We start from the raw sequence: 18,615 nt of genomic DNA on the forward strand, positions 1-18,615 counted from the left end.
AAGTTAAAAGCATCTTTTTGCCATGTTTGCAGACATTAACATATCTCACTATAATAATACATCGAAGCATGAGTAAAAAAAAAAGAAGAAAAAGGGCTTGTTTGTACAGACCTATCGACTTTTAAAAGGGATGTAGTTTCCATTTGATCCTCATTTTGCAGAATCTTATTTCAAATTAACCTTTCTTCCTTTTCTTTTCCCCTCCCCATTATTTGCGTCGGCAATTCGGTGGGGGGGGGGGTCCTTTCATACGCCGAGTTTGGGTGCAACTGAAGCACTTCCCCTATTATGGAGGAAGTCCGAGGTGTAGCAAGTGAGTAATGTTGAGTACTGATAAAACTGCTGAAGGGAAAGAATCTATATTTCCATCTTAAGAAATGGCAAATTGATGGCCTATATGAACATTGGCGGCGGAAGCCAAAATTTTTAGGAGGGGACAACCCCAAAAATTTTGACAAGCCCCCCCCCCAAAAAAAAGTTCTCAAGCCAAAAATTTTAGGGGGGACGTAGGAAAATAAATTGACAAGCAAAAAAAAAAAAAAAAAAAAAAAAAAGGTCATCAACAACAAATTTAGGGGGGGACCGTCCCCCCCTCCTCAAATTTAGGGGGGGACACGTCCCCCCTGTCCCCCCCGCTTCCGCCGCCTATGTATATGAATAATGCTAAGTTAGTATAAAGTGGAATAAGATTTTTTTCGTCGTCTACAGTAATTTCTTGTCTTTACGTGTAAAACTTACATTTTTATGCCATTCAATAAATTGTTATTATGTTCTTCCATTCTGTTATAAGTTTTGAATAGAGATAGAGAGAAAAAAGTTCATGTAGGCATTTGAAAAGGAGTAGGCCTACAATGGGCTCGAATATTTGGCGGTAAAAATATACACGAGAGGAACCTTCTGGGAACTTTCTAATCTTACGGTGCAGACTGAGCTGAGAAAAGATTGTTCGATTTTCTGGAATATCGCCATCTACGATTTATCCTTGTTTACTGTATATGAATTCGCTGAACCAATTATACGATGCCCGTCTCGACTTGCCCTCATCTGTCCGAAGGCAACGGCTAGAGCTTGCTCTCGCTTGGTCATTGTTCGGCGCATCTGGAGCAGAGCTGACCCCTCCGCACGAAGCCTCCCAGCGCTAGCGCACTAGTGGATCGGCGAATTGCTCCTGCTCGAATGAATGAGGACCAAAACAATATGGACGAGGACGATGTTGTTGTGTGGGAATGGTTTTCCGACCATGGACGATGGCGAGCTTACGATCCGTCCGTGGTCGTCGAATTGGAAGCGGCATATGGCAGAGAGACTACCCTGGCCCTGGCGGATGTTGACCCAGCCTTGTCATCTTATGAAATAGATTTTTCGGCCATGCAACAGTATCGGACCACGTCAGGTTAGCCGGGTTGTTTATCATGAGTCATGACATGAGTTGTTATTATTAAGTTATGTTGTTAGGCCTAATTTAATAATTTAATTTTTTTTAATCTGTGAAGTGTGATGTGATGTTTGACGCCAATGAATGGTAGAAACTAATAATGCTGGAAAGTTTTGTATCAACTCTAAATTTTACAATAGCTTTTCTGCAATACATGTATCATGAATACCGGTATTTCATTTTTTGGGGTTCTAAATTATGATGGTGGGCCCCAAGTCTGCGCACCTAACGATTTGAGTTAAGATTTAAAGTGAATTTCTTTTTATTTCACAAAATCTTTCAGTTTATTAATGTTCCTTACATCATAATGAGTTAGTGTGCCAAATATCTCATAAGAATTTGAAATAGGCCTATATCATATATGATTTTCTTGGAAAAAACCTCGGGCTGTCATTTTCAGATTGAAAAAAAAATGGTACCCCATGTCTGCGCACTCATTCACTTTGCACATGATTCGGGGATTTCGATGACAAAGGCTGCATTTTGAGGCTGTCACACGAAATGCCCTGAATTCATTATTTTTCCACCATTTTGAGTCAGATTTTTTATGAATACCTGTGTATGTATTGCATTAGACAGCTGGCAGCCGTCTGTTTCGAGGAGTTTTTTAACATTTTTAAAAAATTTCTCCTCGTACACAGACGGCTCGCTATCGTGCAACCACCATTAGGGGACTTGGAATGCAAAATCCCCCCGTCGGGGCTCTTCAATTTTTGTCTTTAATGAATAAAAATTTTGAAAATTAACGCGACCAAAATGCAAATTGATATTCCCTCTTGGCATTAATTGCCAAAAAACAAAGAAAAATAAAGTTAAAAGGAACAAAAACAGTGACTTACCCTGGCTGTCGCGCAAATTCACTTCCCCGTTTTATCCGATCTTAAGTACATAAACATATGGCCACTGAGTCCCCTGTACAGATCGCGCTAGAACTTCGGTCTCTGTATTTGGTGAGTGAAGCCAACGGAGTTCAGCTGAACAACCAACATAACAGAGACCGAAGCTTTTGGTCTAGTATTGCATGTGTAAAGTTCGTGCTGATTGCGTAACTTCTTTTACTAGAATCACGCAGATAGGAGGGTGCGCAGACTTGGGAGACCATAAACTTAAGTTAAAGTAAAAAAAAATTCTTTTCACAAAATGATATTATTTGCACCAGTGTTTGTGGAAATTGTGAGTAGCCTACCTCAAACGAAGTTTGTGCAGGCTCCACTTCACTATCGCTACACTACACTCCACCTACCCGAACTTCGGGACGGTTAACTCAATCGGATATTCCGAGTGACCAAGGTGGGATGGAAATACTATTTATTGAAATAATTATTGTAAAAGTTATAGAAAAAAATATAACGAGAAAGAAAAATAGCTTAATTTCTTACTCTTTACCGGCCCTTATATCACTCCGTGTCCACCCCCCGGCTATGCTTAAAATTGGTGATTTTGCCTTTGGGACAGTATCTACATGTATTTCCTCACACGTATCATTCATGGCCGATTTCAAAATATTGCATGCGATCGGTCGTAGGTCAAACAGCATTTATATAATATTGGGTGGCTCACAAAATACAAAAAATGAGTTTGGAAAAATATTCCACGAATCAGTGGAATATTTTCCCAAACTCTTAGATTGAGATCTAAATAGACTTGTCTATTTTGCCTAAGTTCATTTTATTTCAATTTCCGTCTCAGACCTATAGATCAGTTCATAAAATCCTGAATTAAATGTATTGTGATGTCTCATGGCCGAGATTCAACATCGTGCATTGCGCTTTCAAAATTGAATGCTGCTGAATTGCGTCGCACCCCGATGTGCAACCCGGAAGTTGCAGTGGTCATTCGCTCCCACATTGCGATCGAGGCCCCTGTCGAATGAAGGCCTACCGCACCCTGTCATCAACTTGATTTCAGTGCAAATTCAATGCCGTTGAAGTTTTCTTTTTATGCCCCTGCAGACGAAGTCCGTCTGTCCATCCCCCCCACTTGGTTTCCGCGCAATAAGTCGAAAAATATTCAATGGATTTAAAAAATTTTGGTGTGTAGGTAGATGACACCAAAATACAGGCTAAGTTCGAATTTGGAGTCCTCAGGTCAAAGGTCACAGCTCATTAAATATGCAAGTTGGTTTCTGCATGACAGATTGTGAAATACTAACAGGTTTAAAAAAAGGCAAGGCTCCACTAGAATTGAAAAAAAATATGGAGGTTTATCAAGAATTATCTGACATATTTCTAAGAGATTTAGGAAGGAAAAGTTGGATACATACCAAAATACGGCATTATTCTGTCAAAATCTCAAGCGTGTGTAATTCCCAATGGCATCAGTTTATTTAGTCAGAAAAATGAATACCCAATACTCCTTGAGAGTAGACTAGTCGTAATATTGGTTGATAACTGTTATGAAACCCATGGCTTTCAACAATTCCTGCTAGCCTAGTGAGTAAGGTGATAGATTGGAGATGCCTCGTTCTACGAGAGGTTCGAATCCAAGTTCCAACAGGAAATAAGATTTAAAAAAAAGAGAGAATGAAAGAAGGGGGTTTTGGAGAAGTATTTTATTAAATTACTAGTAGTGGAGGGGATATAAGGAAGTCTTTCCTAAAAAATATTTGGTTGTGTACGTAGATGACACCAAAGTAAAGGCTAAGTTCGAATTCCGAGTCCGCAGGTCACAGGTCAGAGCTTATTAAATATGCAAGTTGGTTTCCGCGTGATAAGATATGAAATATTCAACATATGAAAGGACAAGTCCACTCCAACAAAAAGTTGATTCAAATAAAAAGAAAAAAATCTAACAAGCATAACACTGAAAATGTCATCTAAATCGGAGGTAAGATAAGAAAGTTATGACATTTTATATTTTCACTTACTTTCACAAAACAGTTATAGTCACATCCTTGTCGGTATGCAAATGAGGAAACTGATGACATCACTCACGTACATGTACTATTTCTGTTGTATTTCATTATATGAAATATTCAAATTTTCTCCCTGTTGTCCTGTGAAACAATGATTAATTCCTCCCTGAACATGTGGAATTAGCATTGTTTAATATAGTTTAATCAAGTTGGTCCTTATCGTCAAATCTGTACAAAATGAAATATTGTATAATTCGAACAATAAAAAAAAAATAGTGAGCGAGGGACAACATCGACTATCTCATTTGCATGTCACTGAGTTGAGCATGCATATCACTGTTTTGTGAAAAATAAGCGAAACTTTAAAATGTCTTAACTTGTTTTACTGTATGTTACATCCAATTTTGATGAAATTTTCAGCATAATGCTTGTTTGATAATTTTGATTTTTATCTATTCAAATCAACATTTTTCTCTGGTGGACTTGACTTTTAAAAATGTTTGGTGTCTGGGTAGATGACACCAAAATACTGGCTATGTTTGAAATCAGAGTCGAGAGGTCAAAGGTCACAGCTCATGCTGCAAGTAGCTGACAGCAAGACCCCATTTCCATATCCACAATTTCTTCAGAATCACTACTGAACAATATTGATATTTTATGCTGGACCGTGTTTATTGACCATGTTGACCTGTTTTTAAGAATGAGAGTACTTTTGAAAGATGTACTTAATTTTGCATCGTGGATCATATTGATGTGAATTATGAACATGGGGGTATTTCAGAATCAATATATTGTTCTACTTACTTTTCATTGTGTGATGCTTTAAGAAAAAGTGTGACTCATGACTGAATGTATTTCTGAAGATAAAGATAATTTCACATAAAAAATCGCATCAAGATGGTTGTGTTTCCAATTCAAAATTCTAGGAATAACAAATGATCAGCAGTCATTCTATTCTTGCTCCTTTTAATAATGCTGGAGTACTTCAAGGATAGGTAGGAATGGTACATGTACATGTAAGTATGTGTTAGAGATCAACATTAATTCATCTATTTCAATATATTGCATGATGTGTTTGATGTTTCTGCCTCAAAATTTCATCAACTCATCCAGTGATGAGTCAACTGCAGTACAGTATTGTGTCCATTTAAAAAAAAAAAATATGCAGGCCTGTAAACTAGTGCTGCCACCAAACGGATATCTGAACAGTTTCTGCCCGTGGGATAATGGTTTTCGGGTTCGGGTATCCGTGGACACTGAATCACCACTTTCCTGTCATAAGTTTTAGTTGCCAATATAATCACCAATATCAATTAATCTTCTTCGGTAATATATTCCCGCCGAAAACCATCGTTTTTATATCAGTTTTGAAACATGACCGTCCGTGTATGGAGTAAAGTTCCGTTCTGACAACGATGGCGATTTAACTATGGTGTCGCTTAAGATCGTTTTTCTTTCCCATCTTATGTTTTGATGATTTCAAATGCGTAGCTCATCATATATTTTCTTACCTCGACTTTCAATGCGAGTGAAGAATGAAGATAATTTGAAACCATTTTAAGCATCATATAAATGTTGATCGGGCTACTCGGGTGTGTCATGTTGGTTCTTGTAATTTATTCATCAAATGCAAAATGAATTCTGAAGATGATAGCGATGAATGATGAGGAGAATTATGAAAGAGTGATAATTGTCAATTGAAAATCTCTTTCATGAATTAATATTTAATATATAAATTACAAAACACACATTTTCCTTTATTTTAGTTTAAATGGCATATCCACTATAAATTTTGATATCCATCATCACGTAAACAACAATACTTAAAAGGCGGTATCTTGCCAGAAAGGTTTATGATGTGGTCGGTTGTGAATCGACGTGTTTTGCAGTAAAACTTACTGGTGATGAATGTTATACAATTAATGCACATTTATGAGTGTGTTATGACGATGCAGCACACTCGAGGGTATTTACCATTATGCGAAAGCAAGAGGCACTTGCGCCGAGTGCTTTTGCACAATATTGTGAATGCCCGAGAGTTGCTCGCATCGTCACTAACATCACAAATCTTAAAATGTGCATTAATTGTTTTATAAAACGGGTCAGCAAAATGAATTTTTCATGGAAATTTTGTTCAAATCCCTCCAACTTGTGTACGATCGCACAGAAGAAGAGATCACAAGACTGTCAATTATGACATCACAGGCGTATCTACTATGCGCGCCTAAGTACATGTAAGCGCATCCAAATCCTAGCCAGTCTCTTTTACTGAACGCGTATCAGTTTTTACGTGCTATATTGGAACTAATGCTGCACAAAAATTGCACAGTGCTGCACAAAAAACGCACAGTGCTGCACGAAAACTGCACGACTGGAAGGTTGCGCATAATTAAAGCATGAACACGTGACTTGAATACGCACTCACCATTGGCTACATCCTTGAACCCGTTTTATAAAAGTGATTAGTTACTGTTACTATGATTAAATCTTGTCTTGAATCTTTGTTAGAAGTGTGATTATGTTTCAGAAGTTGAGAAATGAGAGCTTGGTTATAATTTGGGGAATGGCAAGAAACTCGACGTGAAAATGAAAATATTCCAAGTATAAGTATGATCCCATATGAAGGTGTACATAGCGAGTGTAATGTGACCAAATATATATTGGACGATTCACTCCAGACACGTCGAGACAGGACAGCATGTGTGTGAGTTGAATGATGTAGGCCTGTCTGGTTTTAGACTTTTAGTAATAGTAGACTTGCACTCGCCTCGGTCAAATTCATCGCATCTTATTTCAATTGATCGGAACTAAAAAATAAGCACACATACTCTCGCAACCATTAAATGGGATCGTAACTAGGCCCGACTTGTATAACTCAAATAATAGTCATTTACTAATATTTAGTTTTGATACACATTCATACGATCTACATTTGAAGCCGTAGCCTCACGCTTACTCACATTAGTCAAATCCAATTGCAAAACAGATTCAACCCAAAATATTCAGCTTCTCGTAATTTTGTGGTTTTCAGAAATATTTTAATTAGCGCATGCTGACTCTTGCCATCATCAGATAGGTTCAAAACTCAAATATAACTGAAAATCTTAAATATAACTCAAATATTGTGCAAATGGATATTACTTTTTATATTTCAGGGTAAAATTTCGGATACCCATCTGCCGTCCGTTTTTCAGTGTCGGGTATCCGAATATTGAAATATCGGTTTCAAGTCAGGCCTACTGTGAACTGTATTTTTTATATTTCTTTGTGTAATTGTGTTTTAAATATACATGTACACTGTATATTTGTTCCAATTATCAAATTTTCTGCCTTGCAAAGACCCTCTCATGCAGTCGGCGGGCACTACCCATGTTAGAAGTCCATGCTTTTTTCCCCACAGATTTCTTCATAGAATAACAAGCCTAAAGGCTATTAAACCGTTTGTGTTTCAGGCCCTTATTAGATTTGGTTTTAAACAAAAAACAAAGATCTCTAAATTTCTCTGATAGGCAAAAAGTTTTAATTTGTCTTGGGCTGCGTTTGTGCGACCTCAAGCCAGAATCATGATTTGATCATGATTCAAAACACAAACATGAATCACAATACCACAGAATCAGCATTTAGACGACCTTCATTTTAAAGCTGTTTTTCCTCGGATTCAGGCCGATCCAGTGAGTGCGCATCACAGTGCGCAGTTTCACAGAGGAAGTTAGGTCAACTTTTTTCGCACGTGATTTGGCTCTCGAAAAATCAATCCTTTACCTTCCGAATTCAGTCTATTATACCACATTTTGTTTACCCATTATTCTTGTCATTTTATCGAAAATGGTGTTCGGAAGTTAATTTTTGCGTAGATCCAATTTCTAGTGCTGTTGTCGATAGGCCTTATATCGACATTGATGTCGACATATGACAGATTTTCAATGTTTCTGACATGTCGACATGCACGCACCCAAATCGACATGTAAACATGAAAAAAAGGGTCTAGCCTAAAGTCACAAGTGTAAAGCTTACCTGAAAAGTTAGAAGCATTTATCCACAGTAATTGGCGCAATTAAAAGGCTTATTCAGCTTAGCCTTAGCAGCGCATTAAATTAAAAAGAAAGCCTGCGACTGCGAGCTGCGCGGCAGCAGAAATATGTCTGCAGTGCTAGTGCGGGGGCCCTAGCCCGGCACGGCCCGACGATCAATTGATAGACCATGCAGCCTGCTAGCGATAGAGCAAGCGAGCGTAGCATGCAGCATTCACCGTGCTTGATAATACGCTGCTCCTCAATGTATTAATTTTCACATAGACGTGAGCAGCAGCGAACACATGTTTTTGTCAAAGTTGTGACCGCCGTAATTGAGTGCTTACTTCATTTCACGAAGTCACAGAAAACTTACCTTTCTTCGTTTGGAGATCGTTGCCCGGATCGCCGCAGAAGTGGTACTGAAATTATTGATTGATTCATATTATTTTTTTATTGTCAATTTGAAGAGCTTGCGTTTGCAGCACATGTGTACCAGCATATAATACTCAATGATCACTAATGCAATCGGTGATTCCCAAATTGGCTCCGAGTGTTATTGCGCAATGCTTTCAAGACCGGATCGTGGTACAAAAACTTGATTCTCCGGACTTCAGAATAAATGTGGATTAAATCAGTAATTTTGGAAGTGAATTCACTCTAGCTTAGTTAAAATATGTTTCCCTGAACTGAGCCTGTATTATAGATCTTGTGTGGGGATATCACTCGTGTCAAGGTGAATACATTTGATTGAGAGAGTGTAAATGCCACGATCGAATCGGAATGTTGGGAGGTTAGCCCTAGGCTAAATTACGGTCCCTTTTTCATGTCGACTTTGTCGATGTCAGGATTGATTTTTAAGCGACATGTCGACATGGATTTTTGTTCCCGACAACAGCTTTACCAATTTCATATTGACACTGTTAACTCAACAACAATTGATATCATTGTCTGTTCAGTTAGTTCATTTACTAGTTCACTTGAGGTTGAAGATATGCCAGAAAAAAAGATGAAAAGAAGTGGACGATGCGATGCCCAACACAGTTTAATGCATGTTACAAGAAATGCATGCATAGCAAATTATGTATAAATACACTGAGCATAGTGCGCCTTGAGCTTGGCAAGAGTCAAACCTAAAGTAGTATGACACAGTGACATCATAGAATCATGATTCAAATCACAATTGCGTTTATACAACCTTTTTCGTTTGTGATTTTACAGAAACGTCTTTCCAAACGCCCCTTTTTCTGTGTTTCATGTTTGTGATTTGAAAGACGTTTATTTTCACTTTTGACTAAACGCAATCATGATTCTGCAGAATCATGATTTGAATCATGATTCTAGAGTAAAAAAGTGGTGCATAAACGCACCCTTGGACATTTACAATCCTTAGGTCCCCCTGTACATAATGGGCAACCTCTATATTCCTTTTTCAGAGAAAATCGAATTGCCATTTTAACCCTTTTGTTCCTATTTCTGTCAAAAAATTCTGTACATTGAATATGAAATCTAAGAATTTACGTATTTCTTGCACATAGCACTTAAGAATGGCTGAATGAGAAAAGTGTGTATGCTTATCACGATATACAAAGCTATTCATTTTGATGTACAACAAAATTGGCAAGACATACTAAAGACACAATCCTTGTAGTATCCTTTGGCAAGGCCACTGTACATGTAGCAACATAAAATTGTATGCTCAACAGAGTGATTTGGATCATCTGTATGTATCAATATTCATGAGCTCTGTGATAGTCTGGGGTTAAGGCGTTAACCCCGGCTATTAAGCAAATAGTATGGGGTTAAGAAAGATAGTGTGAATCGGAAAAAAATAGATAGTATGGGGTTAAGGATAGTCCGGGGTTAAGGAAATGCAGCGTGAAAAGCATATTACAGTAGAGGTTCAATGTATCAGCTCAAAACAGCCAAAACATTATGAACTGCCTGGTAAGGATAAGTATGACATCTGTCTTCACCATTAAAGAATTACATGTAGTAAAGAGCACATTAAACATGAGAAGCATTCACTGTAAACAAAATTGTTAAACATATATGGCTTCCCATAATTTTAGCACAGAGTTAGACCATGGTCTAAATTAAGCCCAACTTCAGAATATGGGTCATCGATTCTTACATTCATTCAATCATGAATTTGATCAAGTAAATTTGCCATAATGATCGCCATACATACCTGCCATGAATCATGAATGTCTTTCCAGTAATCTGAAACCTGACAAAGACTGATCTACATACTCTTGTCTTGACCTGTTTTCTAATAATGGAAGAGGTTTCTGATTGTACCATGATACATGGACCATGCAGATTTCGGAACATAAGTCATCTCATATGTTCAGAAAATGCTATTAAATGCATGCTTTTGGCTAAGAGTGCTAAAAGGAAAGCATGGTGCAAGAAATCTGCATATTCAGTGGTTTTGTACCATGGTACAAACTACAATTGAAACCTCTTCGGAGAATACTGGCCAATGAGTTGTCGACCTGATGATGTCTCCTTTGGCACTGCAAATCTTGGGGATGTTTCACAACTATTCAAGTATGACTTATAGTCGCACTTTGATACCTGGTTGGGTGCAAGATGAAAGGCTTAACCGCATTGGTCAGATCGTGTCATGAGGACGCGCATTAATGTGCATCTATCAATAAGATTGCACATTGAATATCATGTATGCGTCAGTATTTGAGTGCGACTTTTATAGTCATACTTAAATCTTTGTGAAACACCCCCCAGAAAGTGTACTAGGTCAAGGGAGAGACACACAATGCATGACTGAAAATGAAAGCAGGCCCCTATAATGTAATTAATAAGTAATAATGATTTAGTTCTTGGTGCTTTCATGCTATCGTTACCGACCACAGTCGCAATAGTTCTTGCGCATCGTTCCTGACACATCCTTTGCAGAATTTTATATGTAACTTGCGCTTTATATAGAGATATGAATAAAACAAACAACAAAAATATTGCTTTAGCATGATGAAATACAGACCTGGCCTCTTTAAAAACACAATTCTAGGGTGAAAATGAGTTGCTTGAAACTGAAAGCAACCTTTGCGTATTGAGACAGGAAGTCATTAGTGAAGGGGGTAGTGTACACGTAATGTCCTTCTGGTGGTTGGGAGAGCAATTTTCACATGAGAAAATGAAATGAAAACATGGAAATGAAAGTAGAATGTAGCCTGCGCGTATCCAAACATTGACATGCCGCCGATTCCTGGGAGCCCCATTCATGCTGATGGGGAAGGAGGTAGGCTGGAGCCTGGTAAGTGATTCAATGACGTAAGCCTGGGAGTTGAGGAGAAAGGGAGAAGAATTGTACACTCCTCAAGAGAAAAAGAAATGGGGGCAGAAAGGGCTGATTTACATTACACAGGTACATATAGTACAGCGTGATATCTGGGGAATGTCAGGAGGGAATGGGAATGTTTTGCAAGGAGGTCTATATTACCGGTATAAGTTAATTTGACCTGTTTATTGATATGAGAAAAATAATTCTTTTGTCACTAGGCCAGATTTCAGATTTTTAAATAGGATGGCATAAATACACTCCTAAGATAATTATATTGAATTAAATGCAGAAATCAATATTTACAGAACTGCTCTACAAAGGTTTGATTTCAAGTTCAAATGAAAGTCTGTCCTAGGTAGCAAAAAAAAAGTAATTTGAATAAAGAGGAAAATCAGACAAATTATTCACTGAAAGTTCAATTAAATCTTTATGTGAATAAGAAATTTATGACATTTATTATTCAAAGTAATGCTTAATTCACAGAACAGGTACACACATCCTGTTCTGTATGCAAATGAGGTAAATGATGATGTCACCCAATCATTATTCTTTTTTAGGATAATTTTTTCTACATTATAATGCGAAACTGAGTTTGATTCCTCCCCCAACATGTGGCATTCCTGTTGTGGTAACCAAAAATTTTTGTTGAAAAGATCGTTGTCAAATCTGCACAAATTGAGTGTGATCATTAAAATCTAGAAATATTGAGTGAGTGACATCATTGACTGTTATTTTCATGTGCCAAAATTGTTTTTTGGACATTATTTTCAAATATAAAATTAATGTTCCATCCATTTTCAATGAAATATTTAGCATGATGCTTGTTCAAATAATTTTTTTCTTAATTTCGAATTAATATGTTGTTAAGGTTGACTTCCCCTTTAAGCTGATGGAATAGAATATGAGAACTGGCCGCCACTTGAACAGCTTTATACAAAAAAACCTTACAAGCCGTCATGTCAGTGCAAGAACGCCTTTAGCAAAACATTTTTGTTCATTGCGTCAGTGCAGAAATGCCCTTACACAATGCACCTCTGCTCACTGCTAAGGGCGTTTTTGCACACGTGCCTGGCGCGAAAGGGTGGTGTCAAGGGCTTTTTTTGCACTGACACAACGAAGTACATTGTATTACCGGTATATATTTTGTCACAATGGTAATATAAATACCATGGTTTAGCAGCCAGTTGCTATCAAGGTTTTTGTGATAAATATTTTTTTTTACAATCGTAATTCTGAGAGAACACTTTTCTCAAGTACATGTATACCCTACTGAATCCCTTGTATGTTGTATATTGCCCTTTTATATATATTTCTTTTCTCCCAAAGCATCTTTAATCAGCCAGCATCAGAGAAGCAGGGATTGCCTTTTCAAATTATCTGCAGTATATATATGCAAATCCACTGTAGATGTAAATGTATGTACCTCAAGGATTCAGGATTTGATTCTTTCTTAGTTTTCAAGCTCTAGCAGTGAAGTCCTTGGTATGGAAAAGAGTCTGCAATGTAGAGTCAGCCTCCATTTCAGTCAGAATAAAACTTGTGATTTTTGTTTTTGTTGCATTTTCAGCCCTACAGTATTCATATTGTGCAATGTGCATCTATTCTTTTCTTTTTCTGATACATTTATTTTATAAAAATTCTGGGTTTTTTGTACCATTTGATTTTTTGCCTTGTTTCTGACTCTGATAATGAATTTCATATAAATGTAGATTACTTTTTGCTTATTGATAAAATTGTGGGGGTGTCATGGTCGGTGGTCTTGACTCTTTGTCTTTCAATCTGAGGGACATGGGTTTGATTCCCAGCCATGTAGTGTTTTCCTTCAGCAAGAAATATGCCCACATTGTGCTGCACTCAACCCAGGTGAGGTAAATGGGTACCCAGAGGGAAGAAATTCCTTGAATGCTTGAGTGCCTATAGGCAGTATACATATTGCATTATATCCTACATAAATTAAATCCTGTATGCTGATTGGTTTAAATAGCATCATTTGACCTAACATATTCTCAGTATTTTGCGATGATGTCGAAAATGAAACGCCCACCGAAGAAAATGCGCTATTCCGTGACGTCAGTGATGGAATAGTCGACTATTCCATCATTGACGTCACAAATCATGCAATTTCTCGGGCGCACCGGTCAGCAAGTTGACTCTACCGGGCAAGTCCCGTGAAGGGACGGCGCAGGCACAAACCCGCGTTCCGCTGAGTGCATGGTTTCGGAAAAGTAGATCAGCCTGCGCAGCACATTATTTATATTTAAGTTCAGATTAGGAAAAGATGAAGTATGTGTACAAAAGTAGATAAAAAATTGTTCTACCTTATTCAGTTATTAAATGTAGGATATAAACATATATACCAGACCTTTATTTCAAAAGTATAGAGGGAATTATTTATTCTCGGTTGTACTGGCAAAATAGTAGTGCCAGTCCAACCTCGGATGAATAATTCCCGCTATACTCAAAGCCTGGTATATTTGTATACTATACCCGGGGTAGTAATAACATCATGTTATTTTATAGGGCATTTTGAAGTTAAGTGTCTATCCTGGGTAAATACGACATTATTACCTGTATTTTGATGGGTAATTTATGGAATAATAAAGGGTGCAGCAAGTGATGTCACAAGTTGAAAATTTAAAAAGTCACAACTTTTTTCTTTCATTGGTGGGTTTGCCAAACCTTCATGATATGTCAATGTCACTCTTTTTTTCTTATAATAGCTTGCTTTTGTTTTTGTTCAAACCAACGTTAGTTGGACTTACATTATGAGAGAATATCTTTACCAGGTGGTTTCAATTATTGAATTGTTAAATTAGCACTTGTTGAAAAAAATACTCATAATTCTTAGCCAGGCCTGTCTTAGCCCTTCTCAGTTCACACCCTGCATTGTCCAAAGCTGAGATAATCATTCAAGCTTCAGAATTAGAAGTTCAAGTCTGTTATTCAGTAATTTTGTTGAATTCATGTTTTAAAAATATCTTCTGGCAAGGGCTCAAAATTTGTTGCCTTCATCATCATGTGAGGTTAATGCTGAATGAAAGTGTACATTTTGGAAGTGATCCAGTCTGCATGTTTAAAGATGAAATGTGTAAAATTCAGGAAAAAAAATATTTGTAAAAGTTTTATAAAAATCAAAGATTTAGAGTTTTGTATTTTCATCGCAGAACATTTTTGTATGATTGATTGCATTGAATACAGTGTACAGTCAATTGTGAAAAACGTACGATCAGTTGCTAAACTTTGTGTCATGGGACCCAGATATTAATACATGTAGTGTCTTGGGGAGTGTTTCATCAATATTTTCATCGGACAAGTTGTCAGATCTGACATCTTTCCTTGATTCTGATTGGCTGAGAGGCACTGTTCCTATGGTAACTGTCGGATAAACTGGTACTTGTCAGATAAAATGTCTGACTTGTAAGTCCTTTCATGAAACGCCCCCCAGGTGGTACAGTCACTTTGCCAGCAGATGCACTGATGTAAAATACATGAATGATTATTTTGGAATTTAAATTGCATAATTTCTGACTGAAAATCATTTTTCATATTTATGAAATGATGTGTCTGATGATTCCGTAACATGCACAGGCAAAATGATTTGAATGAATTCATTCCTCAGAGTCTATTTCTTTTATCTTCAGTTAAAACAAGTGCATGTGAAGTGTTTGTGTTTGTCCTCGACACTTAAATTCATGTTTGTTTGCGTGTAGCTGCCCTGTAATTTCCGTCCAACATGATTACCGGATTACATGTACGTAATTACTATGTATGGTACTAAAATAGAGAATACTGGTACATATAAAGTGTATTTTTCACTGGCATGGTGCTTTACAATGCATAAGACAAAAAACATGCTAAAGGTGGTGGATTAATTTAAGAATCGTAGGACCTTATGGTAGAGAGATACAAAGGGTGAGGGATAGAGAAACATTAGAGAAAGAAATAGAGAGAGCAAAGAGTGAGAGATAATATAGCAAAGTGGTGGAGTAGGGGGTAGAGAGTTGGAGATGCCGCCAGGAATGGGTTCAATGAAGAGTATGAGAGGGGAGAAATTAGAGAGAGGTGGTTTCAAACCGACTCGATCACAAGAATCCCCGTTAAATTACAAGAACTTTTTTACGCTAAAAAATATCCATTGATTATTCCTGCATTCACACCGTCCCAAAACATAGCCTTCGGGATAAGTTCCTGAAGTTACGAGCATGCGCAGTATGGTCTGAAAAGCAGGCAAGGCGCGAGTTTCAAAATCACTAGCCCAGCAGCCACCCACAGTGCCCGCGCCCAATGACACGCTGGGCTTAAAGTTCCCGTAAATTGCTTTCACATTGCCAAAATACCTGCGACCTTGGAAAAATCCCTGCGAAAGTTCTCGTAATTTCGCCAAGTACCTACTATTTAGTGGGTATTTTCTTTCGGGGAAATTAAGCGTAGTTTGCTTTCACATACCAAAATACCTGGTATTTTCTGATCGGGGTAAATTTCCCGATCAGAGAATATCTGGAACTTACGAACTTCGAGGCGTCTGAAACCACCTAGAGAGCAGGGGATGTAAATGGAGGGAGGTACATGTACATGTATGGAAAGAGAAAAAAGAACAATATGGCCCATATTTTGAAGTTGGGTCTAACTTTATGGATCATGGTCTAACTCTTTGTTCAAATTTTTGGAAGCCACATATTCAAAAATTCTGTTTCTATTGTATCTAATATTTTGCTTTCATAACGAAGAAAAATACCTCAAAATACTTAATCATTCCCAGACAATTGTGAACAATTTGAATGAGTTAATAACCGATTGGATGTGTACTGTTAGAGTTAGTGCTCCAAGTAGCTCTCCTTAGTGAAACCAAAACTTAAAACCAGGCTTCAGTTTTAACCCGCATTCAGAATACAACAGTTCTATGAGTTTAGGAGATGTTGGGAAGAAGAAAGGAAGCCAGAGAGATGGAAACAGAGGTACATGTATACACTGTAGGGAGGGAGGCAAAGGGGAAAGGATATGGATATACATGTATTGTGGGTGGATGAGGTACAAGATGTCACTGTCCCTTGACATTCAAGTTCTAGACGCTCATCCTCGTTCCGTGACGCCACGCAATAAGACTGCCTGGAGGGGTCATCCCTTTTTTTCTCCCCACTCGACGTATTTTGGGGTTCTCATGCCACTGCACATTTGCAGATGTCTCCTGTAGAATCAATATTGGTGGAGAGTTTGACACAGAAGTTTTGCATATGCCTGTTTTCCTGAAGAGGGACGGCCGGGTAAAAGCTGTTGCGTCACGGTACTGTACATTCAAATGTGCTCTCCAGCAAGGAGAGGTGCAATTGGGGTTTCAGGGTCTTTCATTGATCAACATCAACAATTCTTAAAAACATTTTTTTTAAACAAGTCATGATATAAAAAAATATAGTACAGATTATGTGTCAAATAATTCTTGTAGACTAGAAGTGATTGGCTCACTACAAAATAGCACAATATTCTCATGGGATATGCCTACGCGATGTCTGCTTCTTTGTTAGTGATTTTTAGCTAGTTTTCATTTGTGACTGACTTGCTTGAATGTTTACCTACATGTAGTGAAATAACTCTGATTTTATAGACTTTATTTAGATATTTTTTCAAATTCTGTAGTTCTAAGTTGCTTCCACAACCAAGTTCCCCTTTAATTTCACTGCCAGTATTCAATGCCTTGTTTGGTGTACATTGTAGATTACAATTGACTGTTCCCTTGTAGAGCAATGAAATGAAATGAAATCATCGTACCAGCTGTTCATCTGTTGGATAAGAATTAATGTACAGTGTGTATCAATAAAAAGTTTACACTTTAGAAAATTTGTGGGAATTGAAGAAGATACAACATAGGGATGATTTTTTCACATACATTCTTGGGTTTGTGTCTCATCTATCAAATGAAAGTAAAAATGTTGACAGAATGTTACATTTGGGGAGCATTGAGCACTGTCCATTTTTGTAAAGCTTGCAGAAATGGGTTTGCGCAGAAATGCTCATTTTCAAGCTGTGTCGAGGAAAACAGGCAGAAACAAAATGTCTGTGCAGTTAACTTCTCATAATTTTCTTTTGCATTTTCAGCCAATTGACATAAAACAGATACATTTTGTTAACAACTTTACCACCCAAATTAAGATTGTAATCCTAGTGTATGGACTTTTACCCTTTTTGTGTCAGATAGATCTGAGGACGTAATTGAATGTAAGCACAAATTATTTCAGACGTGTCCAGCATTATGTTCACAAAATTTTTATCATTCTAAAAATGTGGGTTTACATTTTATATTTCATTTAATACCTGTTTCTCCCCACTTTTCCCAAGCTTGACAATGATTAACAGTTCTAAGGAAGTTCAAGTGTAGGACTAAGCCATTTCATGTGAATCACTGCTCCGTGTAAAAGAGATATCATCATGATGGCCTCTGTGTGTGAGGAAGGGGGGGGGGGGGGAATTGGCGCATTGGCTCTTGATGAAGTGTTTTGTGAGATGATGTGGAAAAAGTGTTTTGTGCTTGGAAACAATAAAAATGTAAAAGATATCTTCAAATCAATCTTCTTCAATAGCTAAACTCCAAGTGCTCTTCATCAATAAATCTCCTTTCATCCATATATTTCCAAGTCCTGCGCAAATCATTTTACACAAACTTTTCAAAAGTAAGTGTTTCTAACTCAAGCGGAAAGATTTCTCGAAAGTTTAATGTCGTGGTTCACATAAAGAGATCTGTAACAATGCATAAATGTGAAAAAAAGCCTCAGGATATTACAAATAAATTATTTTATAATTATAGGTTAAATTGTAAACCTTTTTTATAGTATAAAAACTGTGTTTCATACATGGAAACTGAAAGAAAACTGCCTTTTGTTTGATAGAAGCACTGCCGCAAGATTTCAAGGATATTTCAACTAATCCATAGCTTATTTAGATATGATTTCTAATATAGTTTATTTTTATTTTTGTAATGCATTAAAAGAATAGGATGTAGCTGGGGTCATTCTGCCATTCA

At 37.3% G+C, this 18,615-nt stretch overlaps 1 protein-coding gene across 2 annotated transcripts in view; it reads left to right on the top strand.

The window, feature by feature from the left end:
• The first annotated feature begins 1,023 nt into the window (after positions 1-1,023).
• The window catches only part of LOC121408462 (E3 ubiquitin-protein ligase DTX1-like), a 43,921-nt gene continuing 26,329 nt past the window's right edge, over positions 1,024-18,615 (top strand). For both annotated transcript variants that reach the window (XM_041599939.1, XM_041599940.1), the window contains exon 1: positions 1,024-1,393. In XM_041599939.1, the coding sequence (XP_041455873.1) occupies positions 1,177-1,393 (217 nt within the window). In that variant the 5' untranslated portion in view covers positions 1,024-1,176. The remainder of the gene's footprint in view (positions 1,394-18,615) is intronic.

This window comes from Lytechinus variegatus, chromosome 2, assembly GCF_018143015.1.
Source record: "Lytechinus variegatus isolate NC3 chromosome 2, Lvar_3.0, whole genome shotgun sequence".
NCBI lineage: Eukaryota > Metazoa > Echinodermata > Echinoidea > Temnopleuroida > Toxopneustidae > Lytechinus > Lytechinus variegatus.